This window comes from Stigmatopora argus, chromosome 6 (assembly GCF_051989625.1).
Source record: "Stigmatopora argus isolate UIUO_Sarg chromosome 6, RoL_Sarg_1.0, whole genome shotgun sequence".
Classification (NCBI taxonomy): Eukaryota; Metazoa; Chordata; class Actinopteri; order Syngnathiformes; family Syngnathidae; genus Stigmatopora; species Stigmatopora argus.
In genome coordinates, this window is record NC_135392.1 from 12,140,289 (window position 1) to 12,155,000 (window position 14,712).

General features: G+C 38.9%; 1 protein-coding gene across 7 annotated transcripts in view; it reads left to right on the forward strand.

Annotated features, from left to right (window-relative positions):
- Positions 1-14,712, forward strand: part of LOC144075262 (uncharacterized) — a 28,911-nt gene that overhangs the window by 9,314 nt on the left and 4,885 nt on the right. For 5 of the 7 annotated variants that reach the window (XR_013300521.1, XR_013300522.1, XM_077602122.1 and 2 more), the window contains exons 4-14: positions 6,847-7,078; positions 7,896-7,944; positions 10,289-10,385; positions 10,464-10,577; positions 10,652-10,780; positions 12,218-12,337; positions 12,489-12,778; positions 12,939-13,103; positions 13,656-13,768; positions 13,911-14,019; positions 14,098-14,196. Coding sequence is in view for 5 of the 7 variants with exons in the window: in XM_077602122.1 (XP_077458248.1) it covers positions 7,032-7,078; positions 7,896-7,944; positions 10,289-10,385; positions 10,464-10,577; positions 10,652-10,780; positions 12,218-12,337; positions 12,489-12,778; positions 12,939-13,103; positions 13,656-13,768; positions 13,911-14,019; positions 14,098-14,196 (1,332 nt within the window). In the remaining 2 variants the exon portion in view is untranslated. Of the gene's footprint in view, positions 1-6,846; positions 7,079-7,895; positions 7,945-7,991; positions 8,388-8,491; positions 9,588-10,271; positions 10,386-10,463; positions 10,578-10,651; positions 10,781-12,217; positions 12,338-12,488; positions 12,779-12,938; positions 13,104-13,655; positions 13,769-13,910; positions 14,020-14,097; positions 14,197-14,712 lie in introns of those variants that run through there. The other 2 variants (XM_077602125.1, XM_077602124.1) reach the window with 2 other exon arrangements.

Here is a 14,712-nt window from a genome sequence, read left to right on the forward strand (position 1 = left end):
ACTTCAGTGCTGAGTTCTAGTAGCAAGTGGAGGACAGGGGAGTGGCTTCCGCTTGCGAGTTTCAGCGTGGATTTTCACATTTTTCTGAACTTAAAAAAAATGTAATTAACGAAAAAAAAATCCCCTAGGAAAAAAAAAACGCTATGTCGTGAAGCCGCGATAATCGAGGGATTACTGTACCAATCCTTTACCTGGGCAATTTATTTAACAGTATATTACACAACTTAAAAAAAACCCAATATCATTGATACTTTTTCGCATTATATCCTTTAAAAAAAATCATAAAAAGAATCTTTTTCTACCCAATACTGATCTACAGGATTGGGCACAATTTCCGATCAGTAGATCTGCTAGGGGATTTTTTTAACTAATTCAATGTGGGAACGGCGGGCTCGCGGCGCACCGGCGTGAAGGTCTTTGGACTCTTTGCATAAATTAGCATGTGAACGGCAGTGTCTGAAAAGCGTCTGGGTCGTTCGTTATTGTCCCCGATTCCACTTTGGCCCAATTCGTAGCGACAGTGATTGAAATGTTTTGGCGGAGGCGGCGGGACGTGTCAGTGTTGCGAGGGTGACGTAGGGGGGGGTGAGAGAGAAACAAGGTACAAGGGCATGGGAGACTGGCACACCACGAACTAGAAGGTAAACAAATAACCTGCTGGCCTTATATGCTCACTCTTATTTTCTTTTGAGTAAGGAATAACCCCACCCCAAACATTGTCTTCTTCTGTTTGGACGGCCAGTCTCCTGCAGACCAGATGATGACTAAATTCACGGTCCATTGTGTGGACGTTCCGCTAACAAGTGCCAGCTTCAGACATTACGAGGAGCATCTGGCATCCTTATTGTGCTCCCCCGTACCCTTGGTACCCCCTCTTCCAAGGCCTTTACTTTGCCTCATTGAGATGCGGGTTGGCATGTGGACAATGACCGTTTCTTGGCATCACTCGACCTCAAGGGAACCAAGAAAACTGTGTTTTCCCTCTACGTTCCATAACAGAGTGAAAATAATGCAGTCCCGTCTGCGGACAAACCTGTGTCATTATCTAACAAGTGGAAAGTCACCAAACTAAGATAGCACTTTTACCCATTTTTTTTTCAATTTACTTATTTTAGAAATATTTAAATGCTGTGCATTGAACAATGTCCAAGTCATCATTGACGGGGCAACATTGTAGTTTTCGTCATCTAGCGATGCTATGATGAATTGAAAATGGATTTCCCCAAAAAATCAACAACTAGTATTTGGATTGTCTGTGAATCATGCGGACACATGCGCACCTAAAATTTGATCAAATGCTCTTGTTCTGTATATTACCATCAGTTGTAGACGATAAGTTACCTTTTCGACGTCTAGTGGTCAGTCTGCTTCGTTGATTAAAAAGTATTATCACTGTAGAGTTGAGCAAAGCTAATACTAAGCTAATATATAATATTATTTAAAAGGTAGTGACGATAGATCATTTACTATGCTAATATGATATATATATATATATATATATATATATATATATATATATATATATATATATATATATATATATATCACCATTAATTAAGTTATCTTTTTTACTTACTGTGTAACTCTTCCGTCTGAGATTATACGTTGAAATACATGAAAAAACATTTGTTTGCATTCTTAGATGTCCAGTATTTTATAAATTTAGCCTCCACTACTCAACGTATGACACAATGATGGATGCTACTCCAAAAAAGACCCCGAAAATATGTTTTTTTCCCCCGCATTTAATTTTGCGAATGCTCGGTTACACTCACAGGAAATCTGCAGAGGTTCAGACCAATGTGTAGACATTAACAAGACATCTGGACCATCCAGATGTTAATCTCAAAATGAATTTCACATGACTAACATACGCACACACAAGTGTTGAGAATTTCCTTTTTTTCCCACTTTGTAAATTTGGTAATTGGTTGCTCATTGCCGTTTAAAGTGGTCGTAGCTGGAGAGCGGCTCGAGTCCGAGGAGGACGATCAAACGGCGTTTATTGGCCGTAAATCAGCCACGCTAACAAACAGGAAGACCAGTTTATGTTTATGCATGTGGGTGTGTGTGTGTATCTTCAGATAAAAGCCCAAAAAAGAGACTTTGGTCCCCACGGTCTCAGATTAATGGGAAGCAGTGGGTTCATGCCAGGGGAAGTAAACTGCAGCCTTAATGTACATAGGTGGTGGCAAAAAAAAATCGCACTAATCGATTTGTGTGTGTGTGTGCGTGTGTGTGTTTACAAAAAAGAAACCAAAAAATTTGCCAGACGCAAGCTGCTGCAATCTTACATTTTGTTGCAAGCCCCTTCATGCTCCAAACAAGGATTTCTGGTTCCATCTGGATTGGGTTCATGTGGGTTTGGAAGCACAACCGCTGTATTGTGCACTGCTAAAAACAGTTAACATTGTTTGGCATGAAGATTTTAATGACTGGCCATTATTACTTGTTTCTATTACATAGAGGATTCAGTGTATATTGATGACAGTATTGTGCATGACACCTAAAATTCACATGCAAGCTTGCAAATAGCTTTTTTTTCCATGGGAAAAAAATCCCAATGCATCCTTTGATTTCACTTATTATATTTACAATTATATAATACAGTATTGTGCTACGCACTTTCAACAATTTGCAATTCTGCAAATTCGTTTTGTAAATAAATTGTGATTAATAATACAAATAAATCAATAATACAATTTTCAGCATCACTACAGCTCGCCATCAAATTTACTGTCATTTTCATAGCAATTTAATATGCAATTTTGCACTGTGTTTTCATGAGACATTTCAAGTTTAAATAATAACCTTTTCGAAATTATCTCGAAAATGCACAAATGAAAAGCAGGATCTAAAACATTATATATGCATATTAATATCGAGTCACAAATTTATTCACACGCAACAGCAGCATAAACGCAAAGCTTCTAATTTTTCAAATTCTCCATATCTATCTGAAATGGACACATTCAAGGATCTAGCAGTTGAGCCAATTTAGGCATTTTTGCTACCCAAGTGTCATTTAACAACAGTTTTACTGTCAAAATTGCGATTTACAACTCCAGCTGCATTCTTTAGTTGGTTTTAAAAGCTCTGTAGGCCATTTACGAAATTTATGAAAAATGTCACAGAGGTCAGAAACGTGAGGGTTGCCATTATTTCTATGAGCACGGCGATGGAAAAGTAACATTTCCAGATGCCGATTAAAACAAAAATATCTGGAGGCGTGCTAACTACAAAAAGGGAATTCGCCAAAACAGAATGGAATGCTTTTACGCTTTTCGGGGTTAAAGCCGAGGCGTCTTCTGGCGCCGGCAGTGAAGAAGTTATGAGTATCACAACACCGCTGGCGTCACACCCTTACGGCAGATGCTCTTCCTGAGCCAGCGACTTCAAAAGGTGGTCTCGTCTTAGGACCGCTGCGTCCTCACAAAGACATCTCATTTGTTTGTGGGATTACGAGCTAGAGCCAGACGAAAGACCGCTTAAAAGAATCCAGAGTACTTACGGGCGGGCTCCGAGCGACGCCGACGAGGTTCGTTCCGGATGAAGCCGTCCAAACGCTTTCCCGAAACGACTCGTTCCCCGCGTCGCCTTTTGTCAGATCTTGGCAACCTTCCCAGGTAGTCCATGCCTGGCGGATCCCATTCTCGACACCTCGTCTTTTTTAGTCGTCCTGCACCTGCCTGGGCGCTCTTTTGTACGGGGTTTCCCGACTGCGGAGTCAATCGAGGATGCGGATGAACCATTTAATCCGCTGTTTCGTGTCAAGCTTTCCTAGATTGGACTGAGAGAATAAGAGCAAATCATTCCAGAGAATTAAAACAACTATCAGGACTTTTTTTTTTTTTACTGGAAGTGTCCACCATGTGTCACTCTTCTTTCCTCAGGCGATATCTAAGACAGCTTTCTCTGTGACGTCACCTTAAAAAATCCTCCCTGCGTCCGCAATTGAAAGCTTCACTTTCTTTAACCACTAAAAGGAAGAAAGTAGAGGAGCAAACTGCCTCCTCTCTCCCAAGCCTGGGCTCTGTGTCTTTTTGCCTTCCTGCTGGCGAAGGCTCGGCTTGTAAAAGTTGCGCTGCGAGGCTTTGGGCCAGCCTCCGTTGGCAGCCGTTCAACATATCACTGCTTATTTAGGAGAAACAAGGTTGACGAGGCAGCTCTCTCTCCCTGTAGCGCGCGCCAGTCCTCCTTTTTTTTCTCTCTCGGGGACGCCGGGAAGTGAGCGTTCGCTCTCGGGGACTTTGCGACAGAGCGCTGGCGGTAAAAGGAAGTGCACACGAGTAGCTCGAGTAGCTCGACTTCCTGCCGGGCGTCAGGGGGCGTCGAGGGCCTCGCTTCCGGCCTTCGTTTCGCCCTCGCCGCATTAGGCAGCATGCTACAGCTGCAGCGATGGGTTGGGCGTTTGGCAACTGGGCCTTGGTGGTGGAATTCTGAGTCCTAATCCACCTTGAAATGACACGACTTTATGGAAGAAATCAAGACTGGGAAAAGTGAAATTAAACAGCTGTGGCATCTGGAGAACTTCATGATCTATATCCATACTGTATTTGTCATTGACTACCTGTCAATAGATGCGTTTCCACCAGTATTGCACGATTGCATTATTTGTTTTCCGCTGCCGATCTCGACGTGTGGTATCGACCGATCAATTTGAAGTGAGAGGGTTGGCAGCGAATAAACAAACATTCATTCGCTGCCACCCTTCCACTTTAAATAGATTGGATGTCTACTACTCATAAAGTCCTTTAAATTCAAAGCAAAAAAAATGATAAAGAATCATAATGGGAAGATCTGAAAAATTGCATCCTTATGGGAGCCCGACTTTAAGCCCCCCCCAAAGTTTCAATGTCATTTATTAGATTAGATTAGATAACTTTATTCATCCCCTATTCTGAAAATTTCATTGTCACAGTAGCAAGAGGGCGAGAATACAGACACAGCAAAAGACATTTTAGACATAAATATAGTCAGAAAGTTACGATATAGCTCTAGATCGGGACTATTTTGGTAGTTAGCATGATCATATGCGATTTATATCGCTAAAGTTACAATGATGTTGCTATAAGATGATGGCTGTAGTGCATTTGTTAGTGCTTTGACATATACTTTTGATTAGTTAGCTGAGTAACTCAATTAATCTGTTGTTCATCAGCTCTTGAGCAGAAGGTTCCCGCTCAAGCATCTCCCACAAACTGATTCCTTGTTCATAAATAATTGAATAGAACTGGATTCTGTTTCAGTCCGAAAGCCTGTTGGCAGTCACAGGAGATCTTAAGTCAAGAAGGAAGGGCAAGTGAAGCATGTAATGTGTTTCATTAGGACACAACGCTATCGCCATTGTTTCAAAAACCAGAAACAGCCCTTTCGAACATGATAGCGTCTCATAGGGGAACTTGTGCACTTGCCAAATCAGCCCTGATGGTCCACTGAAGACCAGATGAGACAAATAGAAACATGATAACGCATCTGCCACCCTAATACAAAAATAACCTTAAATGAAAGGAGGCGGGATCTCTTTGAGAACATAAGGGTGGAGTTCTGGGCATGAAAACGACTGCACTTTGGGTTGCTTTGATATCATTTGAAGAGCTGGCGCCTATCCAAATCTCAAATCAAGACATATTTGAACATTGGATTGAACGATCTTTGCAATCGTGAACTTCGTGAATTTCTTCTGAAATGAGAGTATCTTTACCGGCATATATCAGTTTGGAGACGTCGAGTTTTCTTGTCGGCTCTTGTCTGGCGTCTCGCCGCTGCCCAGGCATGTTCACGACTCAAACAAGCACCATCTATGGGCAAACTGTACAGTCAGCAAACAGCGATACCTCCTGTTGCGCGATTATTGTTTGTCTTGACTGTCTGCGAGTTGATCATTCACACCAAAGTTACAGAGCAAGCCAGGTCAGGTCATCACCAGCGTGTCTTTTCTGAGAAATTGGGGGCGCCACACGGTTGAACCTGTGACCTTATTATGCAAATTCTCTCCAGCATTAATATGTTTCCTAACGAAGAATTTGTATGGTTCATGGCTGTTATGAACACTGACAACAAGAATATGAAACACATTCACATCTGCTTAGCCACAAAAATGTACTTTTAAACTATCTATAGAACTTGAAATTCCGTAGTCAGTGTGGCTTCGTTTACTTTCCTGTGTATTGTTTTTCTTTCTTTTTCTAAACACTCGTGTCTTGGGCTACAGCTGCATCTAGTGGGCAAGAAAAAAACATTTCCCAAATTCAGAAAAGGGGTATGTTCTTTTTTTATTTTTTTACACTGTAAAAGAAGAGATGGTCTCATCACAAAAACCTGGCATTTGAACAGGTGCTGTGCAATCATTTTTTTAGATCCACTGGGCGCATACAAAGTGAACTATTTAATGGTTTTAGCTTATTTTGATGAGTCATTTGTCAAATGTATTTTTTGCAATCATTCACTTATTCATTTTCAACACCGCTTATCTTGGTCGTGTGGTGGAAACAGAAACAAATGAAGATTATAATTTCCAAATGATCTCACAGTGCCATTGATACACGTCCAATCTGTTCAGAAAGGAAAGCCTCATCATTGTCATTTGCTGTCAAAAAGGTCATGTAGAAAATGGCCTTTACAAAATGATGCTATTTTAACTGATAAATGCAAACATATGAGCATTTGTGGATAAATATGTGGTCATAATTTATTAGTTTACTGCGCTATAGTGCAATACCCAAGTTTAGTATTCCAACAGTGCTCCCTGCTGTCTTAACTGCTTCTTGCCTCACAAAATCCTCTCAAGAACAACAATTGTTTTTGTGCTTTTCCCCATTTGACAAACTGTACTCATGTTTGCAGATGGCAAGTGGCTGATTAGCGTAATCCAGACAAAGGAGCGAGCAGGATCGAACGCTGCCCGGGAGGTGGAGGATAAAGCTCTTAAAGGCCAGGTCATGTGACTTCATAATATTTACAGCGGAGTCTCCCAGGCAGAGCAGCCGCATTCACACCCGGGCCCATTTCGCCACCTTTACACATCAGCCATGCCGGTCCAGCGTCATGCGGTGAAAGAGGCCTGGAAACATGACAGGTATGTCATTAAATAACAGCTGCTGTATACTTCTATTGTCTGATATATATATAGAGATATTGGTACTAATATTTTTCCCCTAATAGAATTGTATTATTCTTCACTTGTGTAGAAATTGATAGACTTGATAGGTTTATTGTTGTTTCTTGATTCCTGTAATTATGATGTGGAAAAACAGGATGCAAAATATAACATTTATACCTGAATTATATGAATATAATATTTGCTCTTGACCCAACTACGATTTCCACTGATTGCCAAGTCAACCAATTGGTCTTAGTTATTATTCATATTTGAATTTTTTTATGTGCTGTATACTGCACTTGATGGGATCAAATTATTTGCCAACTGAAGCTGTTTTTACGAGTACATCATTTTCACTTTTTTTTTTTTACATCACCCCTCATTGGTAATTGCACCAAATGACTTTCCAACTCAGTTCGCCAAGTAGTGTTAAACCAATAAGCGGTGAAGGAAAATCTTTTCCTGTTGCAGTTACGTAAACTGACTTACGAAATTTGCTCCAGTTTCACACGCTGACCAGGTCTTTCAAAAGACCATAGAGTAGGACACTAAAACCATTATTATTATTATTATTTTCACGTTATGTCCCCCTCAGACCTCAAGGTCATAAAAAACAAAATATGTTATGTCCAATACACCCATGTATAAACACAATATAAGACTTGACCACAGATGTATATGATAATGAGTATTAATGACATAACAAGGAAGGACGGGTAAATTGGGATACTCCCATTTGATTGGCTAAAAATAATACACACATTTGTTTATACTCTAATGTTTTCATCAACAGTGATCTGGAAAAGGAAAATTGGGACTCAACCCCAGAAGCATCCACTAAGGTAAATAAATACGCATTTACTATCTTCCATTTTCCCTGCAAGTACCAACCTGACCTGGATTGGTCGACAGCCAATTGTAGGGAACATGTAGAAAAATAATCTATTACCGATACAGACAATTCACATTCTCCATGCATTGTAAACTGGGGAAAACTCTACGTCATAATTTCAGATCTGTGAGGTCGAAACACTAACCACTAGCCCTCCCCGCCGTTAGGCCCGCGTGGACTTAGCCGTTGACGTGTTTCTACACAGCAGATGGCTTCACGCATAAATCCTATTAACAACTTTCTGCCCATGGAGACGTGCTGAACACAGGGCGCTTTCTCGCTCTTTCATTATCTTCGAGCCTTTTTTTATTATTAGTATTATTTTTTTATTGTTGTATTTTCGAACGACTACAAGAAGCCGTCGGAGGTCTCAGCAGCATGTCTGCAGAAAAGGTAAAAGGGGCAATTGCCTTTTGATTAGGCTTCACTTGTCCTTTCATATAATTGAGATTGGAAGTACTTGAAATAGCCTTCCGGATTCAGAACGTGACTCGTATTTCATAAATTCGAGGTACAGGGATTGGTCTTGCATTGACATTTAATGGATTTTTCAATTGTCAGGAGCTTTTGTAATTGTAGACACAGGAAATGAATGAGGAATTAGTCAAAAGGAGCATGAATTTGGAGTCATTTTTAAGCCCTTGATTTCAACAGTAGTGGCATTCTCATAAAGGACAAAAACGACCCATGTGGCATGTTATAGTGTTCCCACATTGTTTACTTTGAACAAACAAAACAAAAAACAGGGTTTTTCTTACATTTAAGGGGTATTTCAGTAATTTAGAATATGTTGGAAATGCTCATTTAGCTCCTAAATTCAGTGTGATAAGTGATATTTGTATTTTATACATAAACGAAAGCCAATTTCCATGACATTTTTCAAAATATTTTTTCTTACTGTTTATATTTGAATTTGTTAAGATTAGCAGAAAAAGAAATCTTTTCGTTTATTTTATAACTAGAACCGACTAAGAACCTACTGTCTGAAATGTACGGACATTTGGAATTTGTGCATTTGAATCAGGTGTTCAACTTTGTTGCCCACTTTTAGAGCAGAACAAATACATTTTCTCTGATATTGTCATTCCATTTGGAAAGAAGTGGTGTGTTTACCTTTGCATGTATAGTAGTTATGTCAAGACAGCTGGTCCAGTCCTGCTGTGTCGTTACATGGTGGACGGAGTATTGGATCGCAGGAAGACTCGTTTAAATAAGCCTGACGCGCCTATGCAGGATGACGAATAATCTAATAGGATTACATCCTCTCTCCACTGACCTCCTTTGAGGTGTTTGTCACTGTGGAGCTCTTTGAAAAGTTTGCTTAGTAGTATTCATTCGATTGACTACAATGTGATTTGCAAATCCTGGAGTGGCTGACTACTTGTTTTGTAGTGTGCCTTTGACTCACAAGCATAACTGCATAATGACTTCCTTCGTACACATTGACTTTTCAGGAATGTTATTTCAGATATAAATGCATATTTTTATATAATTTGTTGTTTAACCGGATAATCGTTATCAAGAGCTCTGTCTGGTGCTTATAATGTAACTTTTTTGCCCCCCTTGCATTCCCTGCTATGGTTGTTTTGATGGGTAAGTTAATGACACAAATACAAATTCATGCTTTCATTTTTATTTATTGTAATTTTAGTGTTCATTGGTATTAGGTGTATTTTGTCGTTTAGTTTAAGATAAAATGCCCTGTATTGATCATAGTAATCCCATGGTTGTACTTTTACCATTAGTACTACTACAAAGATAATTATTATTTGATTAAAATTACATTGATGGTAAAGATTAGTCTTTTAGAAAATATTCATATGTTTTCTGCATTTATTATGTATTCATTTTAAACACTTTCTGCATTCCTTTTTTTTTAAATCCATTCATTTACGATATTTTCTCTCACACATTTATTACATAATTTGTGCAGTAATTTAAAATTCATATGTATATATACTTTTTTAGATCATTCTTTTTATTGTGCATTTTTAAAATGTTCATAATAAATAGTGTATTTGCAATAAAAATATTGTGTAATGCCAGGAGAGAAATTATTTTAATTCCATGATTTTAATTATTATTATTATTATTAGTGGTAGTAGTATTTGTAACTCTGGTATGTAGTGTATGTATGCATGTGTATTTATTTATCTATGTTTACTCACATCTAGTTAATATTTTTATTGATTGTTTTGTATACAGGAATTCTTGTTGGTCGGTCTATTTTGTCTGGCATTTCATTTTTAACAATTTCCTCTTGCAAATATGTGCCAGGCAACTCTACTAAACAGAAGCCAAAGAAGAAGAAGGAGGAGGCCAAACTGAACGGCGAAGCCAAGATCAAAAAGCTCAAAACTAAAAAGAATGAAGAAACTTCAGAGTTGCAAAGTAAAGAAATAAATCACTGTTTTTCTTAATTTTTTTCTAACTACAGAGTTAACCTCTTTTTTTCTGGCATCATCGCAGATGAGAAAAAGCTGAAGAAAAAGAAGCTTGACAAAAATAAGGAAGCAGAAAAAGACAAGGAAAAAGAAAAGGAGAGCAAAAAGAAAACCAAAAGTGCCCCCAAAAAGAAGAAAGGTTAGCCACTCGTAACTTTAAATGTGCTTTGCATCTCAGAAGCGTCAATCTAATTATCACATCTAATCAAACAGCAGGTTCCGTAACTGACGACGACGACGAGGAAGAGGAGGAAGAGACTCCTAAAAAGAAAAACAAAAAGAAAACCAAAGACAGCTCGCCATCGCCGAGCGCCGCCAAAGAAAAGAAGTCCAGATCGAAAGGTGCACCGTTTAAAGGCGATTTAAAGCTAAGCTGACATGTTCAATGACTCGTACACCGTCACTGACGATAATAGGCGTCTAATTGTAAGCGTCTTTTGATTAGTCAGCTGTAAACTTCAATGAGTGTATCAGTAGTAGATGTCCAATCCATTTGAAGTGGCAGCAAATGAATAAATTTTCATCAAATTAACTTCATGACAATACACGTCCGGTGACTTATGGTCGTACAAAAACACATAAATAACAGAGTATCGATAGTGCAATCAATTTTTTTTCTGCATACAACATAAAATTTTTGTATTAATAACTGTAACATTAAGTAGATACAAACTCATCTTTTATTCTGTATAAATTACGTTGTTTTTTTTTACTCTAAGGTACACTGAATTGTAACGTCACGATACTAACATTCTCAACTTAAAAATAATAATTGGTGTTATTTTTTATGCTATATAGTAACTCAAATGCAAAATTAAGTGCTTTCACAGTAATCCCTCAAATATCGCGGTTAATGTAGACCAGACAGGCCGTGATAATCAAAAAAATGCTTTAGGATCAGAATTAGTGCCGTCAATGGCAGCCAATTAGTTAACAAGTAGAATATCTTCCATTTGATTGTTCAAAAAACAAATCACTGAATAATACCCTCCCTCTTTAAATGAATTGGACGTCTACCACCGTCATAGACAGCCTCTTTACCTCGGGAACATCTGCTCGCCACTACTGTCACGACAGACATCGACAAAGCGCTTCGTCAGCAGTTCGGCCTCGGCCCGTTGCAAGTTACTGATGGAGAAAGACAGGAGCTGGCGTTAACTTGTTTGACAGATGCGAGTAGCTTGTGTTGAATCGCTCTTCCCCACGAAAAAATTGAAAAACACCTGGAAAGAAAGCAGGATCGCATGGTCCAATGTTATTCTGGTCTTCAGATTTGTCTCATTTTTGTCAACTGATACTGTTAAGAAGCCTCCAGTATTTGAAAACCCCGCGTCAGCATTTAGGTTCAAGTCAATAATAATAAAAGAAATAGTACAAGCCAGCAGAATTTCATTTTTCACATGTGTAATAATGTAGAAAAATGTCAATCAAAGCCAATATTTCCAGGAAGTTGTCTCTTAGCCAATCAAAGCGAGTATTCCAGAATGGCCGCCCTTCCTCCGTATAGAAATAATACTCATTTTACTGCTTTAAAAAAGTTTTGTATTTGCGCAAACATTAGTTTACCCCAAATGAGTCATTCATAATCCATATTGCTTATCCTCACAAGGGTTACTGGGGTGCTGGATCTTATCCCAGCTATATGGGTATTAGGCATGGGACACATTGAATTTGACATATAGAATAGGTTAAAAAATGAAGTCATGCGACAGTAGGGCCCTCGTCAATGACAGCAAGTAATTTATGTCGCATAAAAACAACATTTGCTTGTTTCCGTAGAAGACAAGGATTCCGACGGAAAGGAGAAGAAGTCAAAGTCAAAAGAGAAAGACAAAAAGAAGGAAGCTGCATCCCTGTTCCAGATAAACGGCGACAAGGACTCCAAGAGCAAGAAGAAAGGTGACTGAAAAAGTCATTAGGGAAAGCCCGCCTGAGTGTTTTTCTGCAATCGGCAGCTCGGCTTTCATCACCAGTACAACAAAACGTATAAAGTCAGTGCACGTCAAAAATCCCCCTAATTTATGCTATTAATTGTCCCCAATAACGGCAGCCTCCAAATCCGAGAGCGACGATAGCGAAGAGGAGACCAAGTCTACAAAGTCCAAAAAGAAATCCGCCGCCAGCTCCACGTCGTCCTTGTTCCAAACGACAGGAGACAAAGACAAAGAAAAGAAAACCAAGAAGAAAGGCAAGCTTACCACACGCTCGCCCCCCATTTTTAACCACAAATTCCCAAACATCTCGCTTTTTCCTTCAGCCAAGGCCGAAGAGAACGATGATTCGGATTCAGAACGAGAAGAAAAATCCAAAAAGAAGAAAGGCAAAGGAAAAAAGAAAAAGGTAATTTCAACATTTTCCACTATTTTAAGCGAGCACACACAATCCTACATTTTTAACATTCATGAGCCAGTTTACTGAAGTGCAAGTGTGAACATAACCTGGAGGAGTCTTAAGTGTCTTTGTTGTTTTGTCCAAACAATAATGACGCTTTTGTGAGCAGGAAAGAGCGCCGTCACCTGAGATTGAGTTTGACAACTTGGAAAAGTTTGTGATGGAACCCGCGCCTCAAGGCACCACCGTCAAATGCAGAGTGACTCGAGACCAGCGGGGGATGGACAAGAGCATGTATCCTCTGTACTACCTTCATCTTGACAATGAGAAGAAGGTCTGTTGGATTTTTCTTTGCTTTTATGACCTCATTAGTAGAGACGTCTCATTTGGTTGAAATGGGACAGGCTGGCCACGATCATCTATCCTCATCAATGGCACTTAAACGTGATCCTTTAAATTTGCACTATTGGACTTCACAGAGGCACAACCCATAGTCCTTTTCTTTGTAAAATAACCCCCAAAACTGCAAAAAAAATATTTGAAGTCCATTTTCTAGTTGAGCAGAAATTCTTCCTCCAAAGATTTGAGAACCACTGTAAAAGACTTAATTTTTATTTACAAAAATTGAATGTCAAAAATGACAGCATCGACAACAATAAGCTTTAAACACTAGTTTTAACGACTTTTGTTTCCCATTTCCACCCTATAATTTTCCCTTTTCCTAAGCCTCTCTGCAACCTGTTATTTCTTCTAACCCTTTATTCATTCTTTTAGTGAATGATTGATAGATTGATTTTAAGTTAAAACTGGGAAAATAATTCCAAGTGCATTTTGTTCCCAACATACTAAGCCAACAGAGATGATTCTCCTTCATATTTATTTCTAGACATTTTTGTTAGCTGGCCGGAAGAGAAAGAAATGTGCGACCTCCAATTATCTCATCTCCACCGATGCCACAGATTTGTCAAGAGGTGGCAATAACTTTGTTGGAAAGCTGAGGTACTGTGACCGTTCATTCAATCGATCGGATTTACACTGCAGGTTCAAGAACAGGTTACTTGAACCCTGCAGTATAAATTCAGACGCAATATACTACAGTTGCTGAGCAAATACTGATTCAACTTCTTCCCATTTTGTCCAGGTCCAATTTAATGGGCACAAAGTTCACTGTCTTTGACAACGCTCTAAATCCAGAAAGAGCCCTTCCGGACATGTCCAACGCTCGGCAGGAGTTGGCAGCCATTATCTATGTAAGAAAATGTGCCCTTTTATAGTAAGTTACTTTTTGCTCACACTAAAATTGCACACTACTTACTACCTCTCATTAGGAAACAAATGTGCTGGGGATGAAGGGACCCAGAAGGATGTCGGTCATCATTCCGGGAATGGACAAGAACAATGAACGAGTACCCCTCCGACCCAGAAGTGTGAGTCTAACCTAGTAAAACTCATAGGACTGTCTAAATTATTCAATGTTTTCAGCATTCACTTGCGTTGACGGCTTTAAACATTAACTATCCATGGTAACTGCATCAACGGTGTACCACAAGGCTTAATCTTAGAACCCTGCTAGTATTGATCAACTGAAGCAAGGGTGTCAAACTCGGGTTGGTTCGCGGGCCGCATTAATGTCAACGCCATTTCATGTGGGCCCGGACCATTTTAGATCTAATATCTAGATTTTTTTAATTTTTTTTTATTGGATCAAAAGCCCTAAATACTCAGTTTTTATAGATCTAAAACAATGTTTATTTGAGCTTTTTTTCTTAGTAATGGAAAATGTTTTTAATCATGTTTTTTTTATTTCAAATGGAAACAAAATATTTTTTATATAATTTAATATTTGTATATTTATTTTTAGATTTTACAAAATGCTTTTTGAACTCAAAACACAAAAGAAAAAAATGGATTAAAAAATTACAATGATTGATTTTAAAAAGGGG